General features: G+C 39.1%; 1 protein-coding gene across 1 annotated transcript in view; it reads left to right on the top strand.

The window, feature by feature from the left end:
* Positions 1-1,308: 1,308 nt before the first annotated feature.
* Positions 1,309-11,523, top strand: part of BNC2 (basonuclin 2) — a 30,567-nt gene continuing 20,352 nt past the window's right edge. The window contains exons 1-2 of the mRNA XM_009696297.1: positions 1,309-1,539; positions 7,786-9,752. Of these exons, the coding sequence (XP_009694599.1) occupies positions 1,309-1,539; positions 7,786-9,752 (2,198 nt within the window). The remainder of the gene's footprint in view (positions 1,540-7,785; positions 9,753-11,523) is intronic.

The raw sequence follows: 11,523 nt of genomic DNA, 5'->3' as shown, positions 1-11,523 counted from the left end.
AATGTTTTTTGTGAGCAGATAGTATAAAGCATCTGGTCACCTCATATTAACTCATTTAGGAAAGTCTTTAGAAATCATTTGAAAGTCTCAATCAGAACTGATGGTGAAGGGAATAAATGTTTGCATTTGAAAATTTGTGCAGTCCTTGGGGGGAGAGCGGCAAAATACTTCGGAATACTGGTATTTCAAAGTAAATGTCAAATAATGAGATAATGACTACTGCTGAAATATTATTTTGGGTCTTCTTAAAGTTACCAAATCAGTGTGTATCCATGCTAACAGGAGGTCTACCATTATAAATTACTGACAGATTTTGCCATTTAATAGTTGTCACCAACATGACAGTTGTAAATCAAAGCAAATTTTGTTGACATCATAGGAGTTATACCACTATAAAACTGGTAAATGCAAGAAGAGTATCAGGCTCTGGCTGTGCTTAGATTCTTTTCCTCCAAGTGTGGGCAGAGGTTTACTGTGAAAAAAACTCGTCAGGCACCCAATTGTAAAGAGGCTTGATGTAGTTGCTATGATTAAATGAAGCTCGAGCTGCTGTGATTAAATATGTTGTAATCCCACAGTGATCTATCATAGTTTTAAAAATAAAAATGCTGTATGCAGTGTTATTCAGGAAAAAAAAAAGTCATCGTGTGAATTATACATTCTTATCTGGTCCATAATCAAGAGCATTCCATAACAAAGTGAATATTTTATCAAAAGTCAAACAATATGTTTTAAAAATCAGAAGAAGCATTTAAAACTAGTGCCCTTGCATCCTAATAGTTTTACTGGAGTTGCAGAGGTGGATACACATTCATGAAGAGCAGGAAAGAGTTCAAACTAATGTTTCTTTTCTGAAAACAGTAAGACTCTCTCCCCTACCCCCAGTTTGCGTGGATGCTTTGTAGTTGACATATGACAGAGTGTCATCATCTTTCAGGGCAATGCTTTCAAATGTATTTTAAGGTTGGTGAACCTGAAAAATAAAGGGCATTCTGCAATTGGGGTGCCCTCTGATGAAGTTCAGTCCCCAAAAGGAGTCATATATTGGGGATCTAGTATTTTCATGCCGCTCCCTGCAAATTAGTCCAGAACCAGCACTCCTGAAGGTTATTTGTGCAGGGGTCTGTGCTGCTGGCATGTGTCTTTGAGATGAGATATAAAACAGAGGACCTGCATACTTTTGGTCAGTAAAGACCCTGTAGGCCATTTAGCGAGAGCGTGGGTGGTTAACGGCGATGTCCTGGCTAGGTTTCAGCTGCGGTTATTGCATTCCACCTCCTTACGTTCCATCTGCCGTTTCAGGCGGACATGGTGTTCCTCACTTTCACTCCAAAACCGTTGAGCAGTGCTCCTGTGCGTCGTTACACAGCCACTGTGCTCCACCATGGTGGTACACCCCCAGTATATATTCAAAGAGATTTGGCTCCACATCATGTTTCAGGGCTAAGTTACGACAAAATTACTTTTCAACGTGGTCAGTGGAATTACTCTGGATTTAAAGTGAAGCCAGATTTGACCCAATGTCTACAATATCAGTTAGTAAAGTGTGCAAAGGTCTTTGAGGGTCCTTTTGGTCAAAACTGAAAGCTTTTTGCTGCTGAATGCCTAAGGAAACCTGGAGTCTAAGGAGCAACCAAAGCAAGTACCATTACAAATCTGGCAGCAAAAGTAAATATAAGTATGTATATAAGTAAATAAAATCTCCTTCATGTTACTCTTCATTTGAATATATATTGCCAGTGTCATTCTCAGTGATACTTTGAGGAAAGACAGCACCTTCTCTTCCCCTGCTATAACATTCTGGTATCCTCGTGCATACTCTGTGTCTTTGGGGCAAAGAAAACAAGTCCAACAGCTAAAAGAAAGGGGATGTCAGAAGGGAAGAAGATCTATCACCTTTGATTTTTCTAGCAGAGTGGAGGCTGCAGTGAAGCCAAAAGATAAAGATTTCCATTATTAACTGAGAACTTGGTAGTGCTTCACTGTTTGTTCCTGCTGCAGCAGCATAACTCAGGGAAAGGACTGCTGACACTTAAACATGAGTTTGTTCGTATGGTTTCAGTTGGTGAAGGGAGACTGGTGGGAGGTGGATGAGAAGTGACAGATGAGGGGAAAAAAATTTGACCATGGCTCTTTGCAGGCTGGGTGTGTTACAATCTCGTATCAGTTGCACATGTATAATCCCCATGAGCAAGTATAGACACCTTTTCTTCATGTTTACAGCAGCAAGGATGAGTTAGATTCAGCATGGTAAAAACAACTATCAGGAAAATAAGTGTGGGATTGTATGTGTGAGCGTACATTTCTGTGGAAAACTAAAGGTAGGGCTTAGCTCTGTCCTACTGAGGTCAGTGGGAGTTAGCCAAAATGAGCAAGAGGTATTGCACTTTGCCCCATTTGCAGTAATGGGAGTTGGTGTGCTGCTGCACACTTTTGGTGACTTTTACCCCAGGAGAAGTAGGACTACCCGTAGTGTAACAGCTTGAAATTTAATTGGGAAGCAAAGAGATGCTCCTGGAAAATCCAGCCAAACAAAACCAACAAACCCAAAATCACAGAAATTGTGTAAGCTTTTCTTTATTAGAAACAAATGTTAATTTTTTTCTGTCTACACTTTAATTAAAACCTTCCTCTGCAATTATAGTATGACCAAATGAATATCTTTCAGTCTGCTTTTCAACTGTTACAGCTGCATTCAAAATGTTTCTTTGAGATCAGCTAGAAAATATATAGCTCTTTAAGGAGCACTTACAGAAGAAAGATTTGTGATAAACAGTAGGCTTGCTTAATTATTTAATCAAACATAGAACCATAGAATCATTTAGGTTGGAAAGGACCTTTAAGATCATTGAGTCCAACTGTTAACCTAGCCTGGCCAAACCCACCAGTAAACCATGTACCTAAGCACCACATCTACACGTCTTTTAAACACCTCCAGGGATGGTGACTCAACCGCTTCCCTGGGCAGCCTGTTCCAATGCCTGACAACCGTTTTGGTGGAGAAATTCTTCCTAATATCCAATATAAACCTCCCATGGTGCAACTTGAGGCCATTTCCTATTGTCCTATTGCTCATTACTTGGGAGCATTACTCGCTCGTTACATGTAGCCATGTAATATTTTGTAACATGGATACTTTGCTGATATGCATCAAAAGTGGCAGTTTATGGCACATATGCAAACTTGCTAAAATATAAAGACTAGCAATGTGTTTTTCTATATAACTTTGAGTGGTCCCCAGAAGTTATTGCAGTAGTGCCTGAAAATAATCCTTGAGTGCTTCCCAGAACACAAGGCTTGTTTAAGAAGCAATTTTAACTTGTTTTTAACCTTTCTATTAATTTCAACTCTTTTATCATCATCTCTCGCTATGTATTCAGCCATGTGTATATATACATTTTGCCTATGCCAAGAAGTTAATTAGTAAGACAAAAATAGAACAGCAAAAAGTCTGTGGTGTGTATGTGTATGTACATACAGGTATCTACATGAGTGTAGACATATAAAACTACCTGCAGATAATGCAGGTACAGGGGTCAATGGAGCTTCTCACACAAAGCAAGAGTTTAAAACAAATTATTTCATAACAAAAGTTCAAGGTTTACAGTGTCTGTTTATAGTGTATGTTTGTGTAGACTGTCCTTATTTTCTAAATAGACAGTTTTTAAATTGGGAGGTTTTAAAGCTGAATTGAAAGCTTGATATTTGTAAAGCCTAAAGGCCCTCAGGAAATGAAGACTTATCTTCACAATCCTCCTCAATTAAGCTCCTAAAAATCAGAGTGATCTCTGTGTCCATCTTCTGTTGTAGCCTGTTTGTATCATCCAAGATGATTATCCTGACACCCATCACTTGTTCTGTCTGACCCAGAAGTTTAAGACAAGATGTAGCCTAACATATCCTGACACATCTCTTCCTAACATACAGTCAGCGAAAATGAGGAGGCGGGTTCAGGGTGATTAACCATGACATTACTTTCTACATCTAATGTAGTATGTGTGTATGTGAATCTATACAAATAATAGGGTCATGTGTGTGTTTAGAGTTAGAAAAAGACTCAAGTTTATGTCTTGTATCCTTGGAGGTTAATTTAATATGATTTAGAGATTAAAATATTTTCTCCATCTGAAATTGCGAGAGAGCTACCCACACATAAAAAATAAAATGAAAATAAAAACAAGCCTGTATGGGCAAAGAAGGAAGAGCATCACTGTATGGTGTACAGGTTGACTTGCTTGTCTACTGCCTGGCTTAGAGCTGTATGTGTGCAGTGGTATCTCTATACTCACCGACTTCCTTGTACACACTGTCACAGGAGGCTTCACTTAATCAGTTGTGAGCTGAAAAAAGTAATATAACTTGGAACCTTTTGTCATGAAAAATTTAAATGTGGATATGATTTAATGGCTTTGGGGAGAAAATTTAGCGTGAGAGATTGTAAGAAACAAGAAATTGATTACATGTAAGAAAGGACTTCAACCTCTAATCAAGTATTACCATATACAGAGAGATCCCTAGCTAGTTATAGCTTAATTCAAAGGGGATAATGTTAGATTTTTTGTTAATTGTAAGTTTTATCAAAAAATGACATTCCTATTCCCTCTTTATCTGGTTTTGCATAATACATACTTACGATGATTTATGGAAAGCCATCACTATGTAAATATTGAAGCATATGCTACACAGTAGCTGTAAGTAGTGTGTTTTCTATGAAATATAGGCGTCTGTGCAATTTTTTACTTTTGCTGGGGGAAAAAAGCCAAACAACTTCTTGCTGAGAATTAACAAGATATAGCTTGATATAACTAGTAGGAGTAGGCAAGGATCATTTAAGAGCAGCTTTCTGATTCCCTGCTGTTTCTATGACAGCAAGGATAACCCCTTGACAATCACACCCTTGACTGCCAGTTTCTCTGATCAGTGGGACTTAGCAGCTGCTGAAGGTCTGGCCCTCCTGATTGCAAATCCTTAAACTAAATGAAATGAAGGGTGGTGATGTCTCATTGAGAGGTAGCTCATGTAGCCAACTGCTAGCTTCTCTGAGTTAAGCTGTGGAATAACTCCCTGAAAGCGTACTGGGAGCCTCTGCGTTTGGAGGATGCCTGCCTGTTCTGTGCGTGCAAAGAGCTGGGTGCCCTGCTCCCGGGTGAGGGGCTGTGTGATACCACCTTCCACTTATGTGTGGGAGTCTGTTACACTATTTGTACCTACTACTCTCATGAATTATTGTCATGCTGGCTGTGTTTAACTTTTATTTACTTAAATATCCGTTTTTGTAACGCATCCATCTGTTACATAAGCCTGTGAGTGATTTACAAATTAAAGCAAAACCAAAACAAATTACTACCAGTAGTACATTACAAAGCAGCCTGCAGCTGGCTGGAGACAAGAATCCTAATTCAATACATGTAAGCAGCGTAAATTAGACGACGTTATTTCCATCTTCAAACAATGCGAGTTACAGTTAGAAGGAATTAATACTTGTGGCTTGGGATTAGAAATGTGTGCATATAGATTGGGTCAGAGGTGACAGCGAAGGCCTGGAGACCAAAATCTCAATGAGTCTGGTTTTGCAGCTCCAGCTAGGAATTACTCAGACGTAGAACCAGTGTGGCTGGCTGGAAGTTGTGGGAGAAGTAGATTTAAGAAGTTTTAGATCACATTCATGGGGAGAGTAGTCAAAGTTAGTTGGATGGGGAAAAAAATATAATCTTAGAGCTTTAAAATATGAACCTGTCCTTTAATTGTTTGTTTGTGGTGTTGGTATTTTTTTTCTCCCTCCCCTTGCCCCATTTTGATTTTGTTTTGTTTCATGTTGTTTTGTTGTTGCATGGGGTTTTTTATATTCTGGATTATTTCTACCAGATAGCACTGATTGCCTGTAAAATACTGCTCCAACAGACAGGTAGAACTGTGAGGGCATAGAAATTAGAGATGTGCACCCTGCTTAAAGGTGTTCAAAGGTGGGGACATTTTCTGACTAATGCTGCAAACCGGGACCAGCATCTGCATTTTGGTGTTTCCTTCATCACTGTGTAAATACATGCTGAACATTTTCTGCATAGAGATTGTTTCTGGGGCTTTCCATCTGAGTAAGATTTTCCATAATTTATTGCTGTTGAGGGTTTAATAGTCTTGTAAGGTTTGATTGTGAATGGTCATGTGTGGAGCTTTCTAAACATTTTACAGTGGCATCTAAGGTACTGAAACTTACATGGCATTGACCTTTGTCATTAACTTTGTATCCAGAGAGGTGGCAGAGATCACAACTGAAATAATAAATCCCGCTGTAATCAAATAAATATATGCTTTACTATTTGGGGCAAATTGCATTTTCCAGTACTCTAGGAAATGTGAGGGAAGAGAAGAATCAATCCTCTGAAGACTGAAGATAATAAAATAAATAAATAAATAAGACCTGAAAAAAAAGAAAGGTATTTGCAGGCTTCATAATCAAACAAGAGCTAGTGGTTTTTGCAATAATGTGTAGTCCAAAGTGTTCGGATAAGGTTCTGAAGCTGAGATTCAAGATTTTAAAAAGTCAGAGATAGTACGGTGGAGTATCTTGCAAGGCTTTCAAACTGTTTAATGCATCAGGAAGCATTGGAATAATTCTGGTTTGATGGCCTGCAATGTGCTTGTTGGTTATAGTTACTGTGCTGATGTTATGTCCAGCATTTGCCCAAAAGGAAAGATGTCAGTAAAGTGTTGTATTCATTATATAAGTATTTTAATATGTTTTTATCAATACATGCTGGAATGGATTGCCTGACATTACATTGCAGAATTTTTAAGTCCTACCTTCAGGCAAATCTCATGCTTACTAGCAAAAATGAAAGTGTGAAATGCTTTTTAATGTATATTTAACAACAGATAGTCTAGTGATTACTGATGTGTATTCTCTCTGGATTTTTCCCTTGCTATCAGAAGGCAATGTTAAGAGACAACATTTTTACACATTTATGCTATCTACATCCATCAAATGCTTATTTTTTACATAGTTTTAACTGTCATTTATAACAAGGCTGCAAAAAAGTCATCTCTTAAGTCTAAACCATACCAAGATTGCAAGCTTACAATCAATTGCCAATAATAGCCCAGTTATGCTTAAAAACAGTGCCCCAATTTCTGCCTTTTGATGGAAATTTATAATGAATATGTTTTTCAGTATTGCTGTCATGGGGAAAAAAAAAGAAAAAAAAAGAGAAAAAAAAAAAGGAGTAAGGTACAAGTATTATGTGCTATTTTTAAGACTTTTTGCCTTGCATCAAAATTTCTTGTGAGATGGCCCATGAGTGACTTCAGTCTTAGTCTGCTTATATTTAAGAAGCAAATCTATCAAATGCATTTATTTAGCTCTTTTTTATAGCGTCACCATTTAATAGTGACTAAGGTACATTTTTTCTATATTTTACAACGGAGTGCACAGCAACAGTTCATGTTTTACGCTAATGTATGCTAAATAGTAGCATTGTACATAGATCACTGTTGTTAAAAGTATTTAAAGCATTTTAGATCACAGAGCTTGTGGTCTATATTTTGTTTGCTCTGACATTATTAAACTCAATCTGTTTCTCTGACTGTGACTCTAATTACTGTATTTGCATGGCTGGAAAGTTTGCATTTTTTGGTCGAGTTCTATTAACGCTGTTTGCATGTTGTTTTTTGAGTTTAGTGTTTCATGTTCAGGCAGCAGAGCACCTTCTATTGAATTCAATAATTATGCAGAATCAATAAGTTTTTTCTTTGTGTTTGTCTTTGTTGTTTCTTTGATATGGCTTCTAGGATGCTGCAGGCAAGGTGCTGGACCGCTGGGCGATCATGTCCAGGGAAGAAGAGATCATTACCCTTCAGCAGTTCCTGAGATTTGGAGAAACCAAATCCATCGTGGAGCTGATGGCTATTCAAGAAAAAGAAGGGCAGGCTGTGGCTGTGCCATCTTCAAAGACAGATTCAGATATAAGGACTTTTATTGAAAGCAATAATCGCACCAGGAGCCCAAGTCTCCTTGCTCACCTGGAGAATAGCAACCCTTCCAGCATTCATCATTTTGAAAACATCCCGAATAGCCTTGCATTCTTGCTTCCATTCCAGTACATCAATCCAGTCTCTGCTCCGCTGCTGGGGCTGCCTCCAAACGGCCTCCTGCTGGAACAACCGGCAATGAGGCTCCGTGAACCAAGCCTTACGACCCAAAATGAATATAATGAAAGCAGTGAATCTGAAGTTTCCCCTACACCTTTCAAGAATGAGCAAACATCCAGCAGCAATGCTTTGACCAGCATCACAAATGTTGAGCCCAAAACTGAGCCAGCCTGTGTCTCTCCTGTTCAGACGCCTACGCCTGTCAATGATTTATCGAAAACAGAACACACTAAAAGCTCATTCCGCATTCACAGAATGAGGAGAATGGGGTCAGCCTCCAGGAAAGGAAGAGTGTTTTGCAATGCATGTGGCAAAACTTTCTATGACAAAGGTACTCTTAAAATCCACTACAATGCCGTTCACCTGAAAATCAAGCACCGGTGCACTATTGAGGGCTGCAACATGGTCTTCAGCTCTCTCAGAAGCCGCAATCGCCACAGTGCTAACCCCAATCCCCGCCTCCACATGCCTATGCTAAGGAATAACCGCGACAAAGATCTAATTCGTGCTACATCAGGTGCCGCCACTCCAGTCATAGCAAGTACAAAATCCAGCCTAACTTTAACAAGCCCTGGGCGCCCACCAATGGGGTTTACCACTCCCCCTCTAGATCCTGTACTACAGAACCCTCTTCCCAGTCAGCTGGTATTCCCAGCTTTAAAGACTGTCCAACCTGTTCCTCCTTTTTACAGAAATTTACTTACTCCTGGAGAGATGGTGAGTCCTCCAACCTCACTCCCGACCAGTCCAATAATACCAGCAGTGAGTGGCATGGAGCAGCATCCCCCTCCTCCTTCAGAGTCATCAGTACCTTCAGTGCTGATGCCCACCCCAGAGCCTAATGCTGACCTTGCCCCCAAGAAGAAGCCAAGGAAGTCAAGCATGCCAGTTAAAATTGAAAAGGAAGTTATTGATACTGCTGATGAGTTTGATGATGAAGATGAAGAGGTGAATGACAGCAGCACAATGGTGAATGACATGGGTCATGACAATCACTGCCATTCTCAGGAGGAAATGAGCCCAGGCCTGTCTGTGAAAGACTTTTCCAAAAGTGACAGAAGCAGATGCATTTCCAGACCAGACATAAGAAGGGCAGATAGCATGACATCAGAAGACCAGGAGCATGAGAGAGACTATGAAAATGAATCAGAGTCATCAGAGCCCAAATTGTGTGAGGAATCCATGGAAGGTGATGATCGCCTCCACGAACCTGGTGAAAAATCCATGATGCACAGTGACAGACCAGATGAAAATCACAATGACTCTTCCAACCAGGATGTCATTAAAGTGAAGGAAGAGTATACAGACCCTACATATGATATGTTCTACATGAGCCAATATGGACTGTACAATGGAGGCAGTGCCAGCATGGCTGCCCTTCATGAAAGTTTCGCTTCTACATTCAACTACAGCAGCCCTCAGAAGTTCTCCCCAGAAGGAGAAATGTGCTCCAGCCCAGACCCCAAGATCTGCTATGTGTGCAAGAAAAGTTTCAAGAGTTCTTACAGTGTGAAGCTTCACTACAGAAATGTTCATTTAAAAGAGATGCATGTCTGCACGGTTGCTGGCTGTAACGCTGCGTTCCCATCACGGAGAAGCAGAGACAGGTCAGTAAATATTAATTGATTTTCTACATTATTAAATGTATTGAATTATGTAAGAATAGGCAGTTCAGGATATATGAAGAATTAGAGAGATGCACAGTAATGACAAGTCACAATCGTGTTCCCATGACATTGAGAGAGTTTTATCACTTTAAGATTTTCATTGTTGCTTGGCATTCAGAATAGCATATATTGTGCCATCTTCTTAAGTGACTGGCTAGATAATGAATGTCATTATTCTTTCTGTGTGCCTGTGAACATGTGTATTGTACTTCTGTTCATAAACTGCAGCTTTTATTACATTTATTTTTTTCTCCCTGCAACTTTTAAAACAAGAAAAGCTTCTACTAAATAGATAGTAAATTATATACAGGACAAGTATCTCCATGTATGCATGTCAAACATATAGCTAGGAAGGAGGGGCAGAGGTGGATGGACGGTTGGATGAATGGATGGAGAGAGAGAATGGAAGGACTGGAATAAAAAAATTATTTCCATCCCCATAGGGTCATATAAAAGCAAACAGGAAGCATTAGAAGACTACTCTTTCTTCTCTTCAATTTTTAAAGCTAGCTGCTAGGTTGTAGGAAGAACAAATAAATACTAAGAAAATAGTTGTCTCATTCTGTAGTAGAACTTATATACCTCTCTATCCACTATGGTCATTTAGTCTACTTTAGCTTCTTTTCTGCATGTGAGCAACTTCCTTCCCCACTGATGGGAATTATGCACATTCAGGGAGGAGAGGCTAGACCCCTACATATTTTTAAGATCAACCAGGGTATATTCTGCTGGCCCTTCAGATGACATCATGCCCTAGCTATGCTGCATCAATACTGAAACAGTTGGGCTTAAACAGAAGCAGCTGGTCCTTAAACTTTTAGGTTTTTTGGGTTAGTTTATTTTTTTTAATACACTATTCTTTTTGATTCCTGAGGAAAATGTAATATAAATGGAATTTGTCAAGGTGGCAGGATAACACAGTTACTTCATACTTGTGGATAAAAGCTCTTGCATGTGATGATGATCATATTGTCACATAACAAAATCTCTCTGGTTCATGGAGTGTTTGTGAGATTGGGTTGTCTCTTTTCCTTTACTTGTGTTTCATATTTTTTCATTATGTTGTAAAAATTCAGCAGACAGAGGAAGGAAATTAAACCTACCTTAACATTTCACACACGGCTCCTCTTTTTTTTTTTTTTTCATTGAAATTGATGTGGTTTGAAAGTAAATATGTCATGTCATATAAAATGAAACGAAGTTAGTGCTGAGGATACTAAGAAGCCAAAATTCACTATTTTGATGGAGAGTCCAGCCCCCAAATATCTCATGCCTTCTGCTACCACTTAAGAAATCCACTAAACAGAAAAATAGGAACACACATAAGAATACGAGTTCAAAACAGATAAGAAGGACAGACTAGAAGGTTTGCATTTCAGTAGGATGAAACCACTGGATGTGCAGCAGGTAAAACTAAATTAAGAGTCCCTTCTTGGGGTATCCTGGTAACTTTTATGAGGCTTGAGTTTGACAAGGGAAGCATGTGAGTCAGTGGCATAATCTATGCTGAGTTTAAACGTGTGCAACTGCTTTCAGTTCCTGAAATTGCACTGGTTTTGTTAGTCAAGCATTTGGCCTGCTTGGTCTGTTTCCTCAAGTGAATTACGAAAAGTCAGTGATGTACTAAACAAAACAGTTTTGCCTTCAGCATTTGAAGTAAGAAGCGGCTAGCTTTAGGATTTGGGACTTTATGCAATGTGTTAAATTTCAG

This window comes from Cariama cristata, unplaced genomic scaffold (genome assembly GCF_000690535.1).
Source record: "Cariama cristata isolate BGI_N322 unplaced genomic scaffold, ASM69053v1 scaffold41932, whole genome shotgun sequence".
Taxonomy (NCBI): Eukaryota; Metazoa; Chordata; class Aves; order Cariamiformes; family Cariamidae; genus Cariama; species Cariama cristata.
Note: the sequence above shows the minus strand (reverse complement) of the source record. Positions and strands in the feature narration are given on the sequence as shown.